This window comes from Pieris rapae, chromosome 22 (assembly GCF_905147795.1).
Source record: "Pieris rapae chromosome 22, ilPieRapa1.1, whole genome shotgun sequence".
Taxonomy (NCBI): domain Eukaryota; kingdom Metazoa; phylum Arthropoda; class Insecta; order Lepidoptera; family Pieridae; genus Pieris; species Pieris rapae.
Genome location: NC_059530.1, coordinates 6,266,193 through 6,271,418, shown reverse-complemented (window position 1 = coordinate 6,271,418; position 5,226 = coordinate 6,266,193). Strand labels below are relative to the sequence as shown.

The 5,226-nt window shown below is 32.4% G+C and overlaps 1 protein-coding gene across 1 annotated transcript; it reads right to left on the bottom strand.

Annotated features, from left to right (window-relative positions):
* Positions 1-3,032: 3,032 nt before the first annotated feature.
* Positions 3,033-4,885, bottom strand: LOC111001472 (RB1-inducible coiled-coil protein 1-like). Its single transcript, XM_022271383.2, has one exon. The coding sequence runs from the start codon at positions 4,824-4,826 to the stop codon at positions 3,033-3,035; it is 1,794 nt and encodes a 597-aa protein (XP_022127075.2). The 5' UTR covers positions 4,827-4,885.
* Between the last annotated feature and the right edge of the window lie 341 nt (positions 4,886-5,226).

Genomic DNA, 5,226 nt, shown 5'->3' with positions numbered 1-5,226 from the left:
GAGGAGACCTTTCCCAAAAAAGAGCACACAGAGTCCTAAAAGAAGGATTAAAGTCCGTCCGTCTTGTGGAATCAGCTACCTACTGATGCATTTCCAGACCTAATTAACTTGGATCCCTCAACTATCACTTTAAAGTGTTTACTAAACGTAATTTATATTATTCTAAATATTTTTTTTTGAGGCAAACAATAGGAGGCACACTTGGTAAAGTGATACCGCCGCCCATGGACACTCAAATTGCCGGAAGGCTAGCAATCGCCTTGGGATTACACTCATACGAAGAAGACTCATAGTCGTAGAAAGTTATTCAAGTTCCCATATTTACTCAATTCAAATCAAATCAAAATTTATTTATTCATGTAGGTAACAATGTACACTTATGAACGTCAAAAAAAAGAAATATTAAATGAATTTAATTTTACATTTACTGCCAGTTCTCAAATCAAGGGCGTAGAACGGAAGAGAATAACTGGCAATAAACTCTCCGGCACTCTTTTTAATCGCCAAGTTTTTTTTTACACAATGTTTGTAAGGAGCTGCAACCACTACGCCATGTTCAAACCAGTACTTCCTTAGAATATCAACTTCAATCAAACTCATCCGCCCTTTAATAATATAGACATAAAATGACACAATAATACCAACCATTAACACTAACAATAATCTAAATGTATGAACGCGCATGTATGCAATTGAAATGTCAAAATCAGGTCCAAAAATGTCCATTACGTTATCGCTCAAATTATCCCTGTTTATTTATTTGACGACGATTGTGGGCAGAGTGTCTTCGCCCAATTAGGTTGTTATTGACGCTTAACTCTTATCGAGTGAATCTCCAATAGCCCTTTTTCGTGGTATCTTTAAATTACCCAGATAAAACTGTGAACTCGCATTTGTATGGCATTAATTAGGTTGAGTTTTTTTTAATTACTCTTGTAAAATATTGTTATTAAAATCAGTTTTCAATTAACTGTATTAATTGAAACGCTAAGTGAAATTGTTTAATTATTTAATTATAGGATTCAAATTTAATTGACCAAAAGTGTAAAAAAAAAGTATTTGTAATTAAGAAAATATTGAGAATTTTTTAAGACTGGATTTAAATTAGGTCCTAAGAAAAGAGCATACCATTTCTTAAAAGGCCGGCAATGCACTCGCGAGCCCTCTGGCATTGAGAGTGTCCATCATTTAACATCAGGTGAGCCTCCTGCCCGTTTGCCCCCTGTTCTATAAAAAAAACTGAAAATTTAGCTGTCTTCTTATATTCAAGACCAACTACTTTTTTATTATTAATAAAATTCTTACAAATGACGAATTTATACATAAACAATCATCGCAATAACAAAAGAAGCTACTACGTATAAAAAGTAACTAATAATAAAACAAACGACAAAAGTTTACTCAAAACTCTGTCATGATATAGTGTAAATCACTTTCCATTACCAAGATTGTTCACAGAAATAAATATCTTAATTCCACACGTTCAGAGGTCAGGTACATTTATCCCTAAAAGGGAAGCTGTTAATAGAGTCATTCAACGCTACAGACCGAATTATCTACAAAGAGAGGAGTCGGTATCGGTCGGAAATATAAATTTATTTGGTGGTTGTCAAGGCGACACGGGCGCCCGCGCCTCTATCGGCCCGCGTAATCTTGAACATTGGCGTTAAAGAATTTAAATTATACGCCGATACAAATGAACAGGCGACCTCGTCTTATTTATTACCCTAATCCAAATTATATTGACTAGGTTTTTGGATATCGAGAAATTGTCACGTTATTTGTGTTATTGTCGGTATCTGGATGTCCATTATGTATATCATTTGAAAATAATTTATGGTTTATCGGTTGAGGAGTTTATAACTTTCATTTTGTATTGACATGAAGACATATGGCATGGTTAGAATATTTTCATTATTGCACATATATATAGAGATATTATATCTTATATTTTGTTTTATTTAACGCATCTCTAGTATTATTAATAATTCAGGCAAGTAATGCTTTGTTCAATTGTTTGGTTCACGGAATCTGAAATATTTTTTAAAATTCTACTAGCCGATCCTACAATGGTTTTTATTGTCATGTGTATAGAAAAGATTTTTTTAAATTCAATGAAAAAACTATCTGCTGTAATAAAAAATAGGAGTGGAACGTGGAGGGGTGAAAATTAAGCGTTGTATATGTTTTTGTATGCTTCAAGATGTCATGTGGAAAATGTTGTAATGGTTGCAGCTCCTTACAAACATTGTGTAAATAAACTTGGCGATTAAAAAGAGTGGCGGAGAGTTAGTGCCAGTTCTTCTCTTCCGTTCTACGCCCTTGATTTGAGAATTAAATAAGAAGTAAATGTAAAATTTTATATTTCTTTTCTTTTTTTTTGACGTTCATAAGAGTACATTATGTTACCTATATGAATAAATTATTTTTGTCTTGTCTTGTCTTATCATAAAAAAATAAAAATGTTGTCTAAAAACTAAAAATTAGGGGGATTAAAAATTAAAAATAGATGTAGTCCGATTCGCAGACAAACAAAATTTTACGAAAACCGGTCTCGCCCTTTCAGAGCAATTTAATTACAAACACTATTAGAAATATCTAATATATTAAATTCTAGTGTTGCGGTTAACGGCAATAGTTAATGAACATTTAAATATCAGTAAAACCTATCTCTTGGTACCATTCGTAATAATTTATTTATATTTTTAAAGTTAAAATCGTGTCGGTAAAATTCAATAAACTTGAAGGTGCTAATAACCATTAAACTGTTATCTCATATCGGGCTTAACGTACAACTTTTCGATTAGACTAATAAAAACGGGACTTTGTAAACGAACTAAACGAAAATCATTCAACTGTAGTGACACAGTAAACACACACTTCAGTAAGTGATGTGTTTCTAGCAGGATGTTAGTATCATATCCCGGCTGATGAAGACAGCTAAAGATCGTGCACCAATAGAGAATTGTACAGGGAAATCCAAGAATAATAAATAAAATATATGTAACATTACAAACCATAACATATCAATTTCACACAGTTAACTGAACACGAAGTTTTCGTTTTTCGTCCAATATTTTCTTCAGTTCACCTATTTCTTTAGAGGTTGTACTGTTTACTTGTATATTGTTTGAAGATTTCTTTTCCTTTCTTAATGTTTCACGCTCATTCATGTAACTTTTAATTGATTCCTTTGTTTCTTTTAATTTATTTTTGGCAGCCAAATGTTCTTGCTTTATAATTTTCTTTTTATTTTCCAATTCTTCACAGAAACATATTTTCATGTTGCTTAATCTTTCTTGCAATTCGGCCATAGACATTTCACATAGCAATCCTAGACCAGACGTCTCTGTTAGGTCTATTATTTTAGGAACTTTCGCCTTTTTGGCGATTTCAGCTAGCATTTTAATTTCTTTAATTACACGTATTCTTTTTTCTAGTTCTTCTTGTTTAGCTTCCATTGCCTGCGCTAGTATTGCTTCATTTTCTTTTTTGACTTGATCAGCTGTTTCTTTCTTTTTGAGAGTGGCGTTATTTTTTGCTTCCATCAAATTCAATTCTAAAAGCGAGAGCTTTTCTACTTGCTTTCGATTTTTCTCCATTTCCCTTTTTTTCCAATTCTCAATTTCTTCATCCCAATTTTGTTTTTCTCTTAAAAACTCTTCATATTTCTTTCTGTTTTCTTCTTTGCATTTTCGTTTTGCTATTAACGCTTCTTCGTGGGAAATCTGTCCCATTAAATGCTTCTTTTCTATACTAAGAAGTCTCTCTCTTTCTTTTTCTTGACGATCGTAGTCTTTCATTTGTTCAATTTTGTTAACATCTCTGAAATTCGTTATTAAGTCTTCTAGCCATTTTACTTCTTCACTTTGAGACTTTTGTATTCTTGTATTAATCCTTTTAACCGTAGCTGTTGTTTCTTTTATAGTTGGAGCTGTGTTCGGTAAAGAAAATGCTCTTTTACCAACATTTAATTTAGTTTTCTTGTACTCATTATCCATTTCGTTTCTTATATCGGATAGCTTTTTATAATAATTTTCAGACCTTCCTTTAGCAAAATTTGAATTGTTTGTTTTGACAACATGCAAAAGTTGTGTAGCATTAATTTGGTTTTTTTCATGCATGTTCTTAAGTTTTTTATCGATAACACTTTTAGGTAACATCTTATGACGTTTCTTTTGTATTGAGTTTGGTGGAGTGTCAGGCACTGGACTTGGCACACGAAGAGGGCCTAAGTCAGAGTGGTTTTTTCTACGTAGTACATTGGGCTGTATGGGTATTGTCAATGGTTTAATTTTCCTACGTTCAATTTTTTTCAAATATTCAGCATAGTTATGAGCCATTTCACTGATGTACGGTTGCCAACTGAATAAGGGGCTTATTATTTTGTTCGTTATAAAATTTGTGTCATAAGTGTTTTGGGCTACTTGCGACACATATGTTAAAACTTCATTGTTACTGAGAAAATTAGTAAATGTACTTAGTAATGGTTTGCTTAAATTGAAGAGACACTTGTACAAATATGACATATCAGTTGGGGTAATTTGAAATGTTATAGCGTGGAAAACAATAATGAAATAATCTTGATCCTCTTCCGATAATTCTTCGGACATGTAAGATGCAATTTCCTTTAAAAATTCGCCGTGTTTTTGTATTCCCAAAAATGCCTCTGCTATCCACGACAACTTAGCGTCTTCAGTATTTTCGGGACACTTCGATATATACGTTTTCATGTATTCGTAAGGCGATATCTCCGTACTGGCTCCGTAGTCAATAATCATATTTCTCAACATTTTCACATTGTTCGATGTATAGTAATAGACCATGATAATCAGTAAATAAACTCACAAATAATATCAAAAACATTAAACAATTCGTGAAAGATATCGAGATCGTCTTTAAATCAAGGATCACTTGAAGGTAAACCACTTGGACGTCACATTGTGCAGTTTTGACATATTTGGACGACATTTCTTTAGTTTTTATGAGGCCAGTTTTATTTCATAAATAAATAAAAATATTCATTTTGTTACCGGCTCCGTGACATATCGGTTATACCATGGAGTTTAAGGTTTTATTCAGAGTTAAATAATCATGCTATGTGAATGGTATGTGGCTTTTGGCTGATTATCTAGCTAGAAAAAAAAACAAAGTTTATATCACCGGTATACTATAACACATCTGTAGTATTTGTTACATCTTTCTTAGATTTGAAAGAAACAAAAG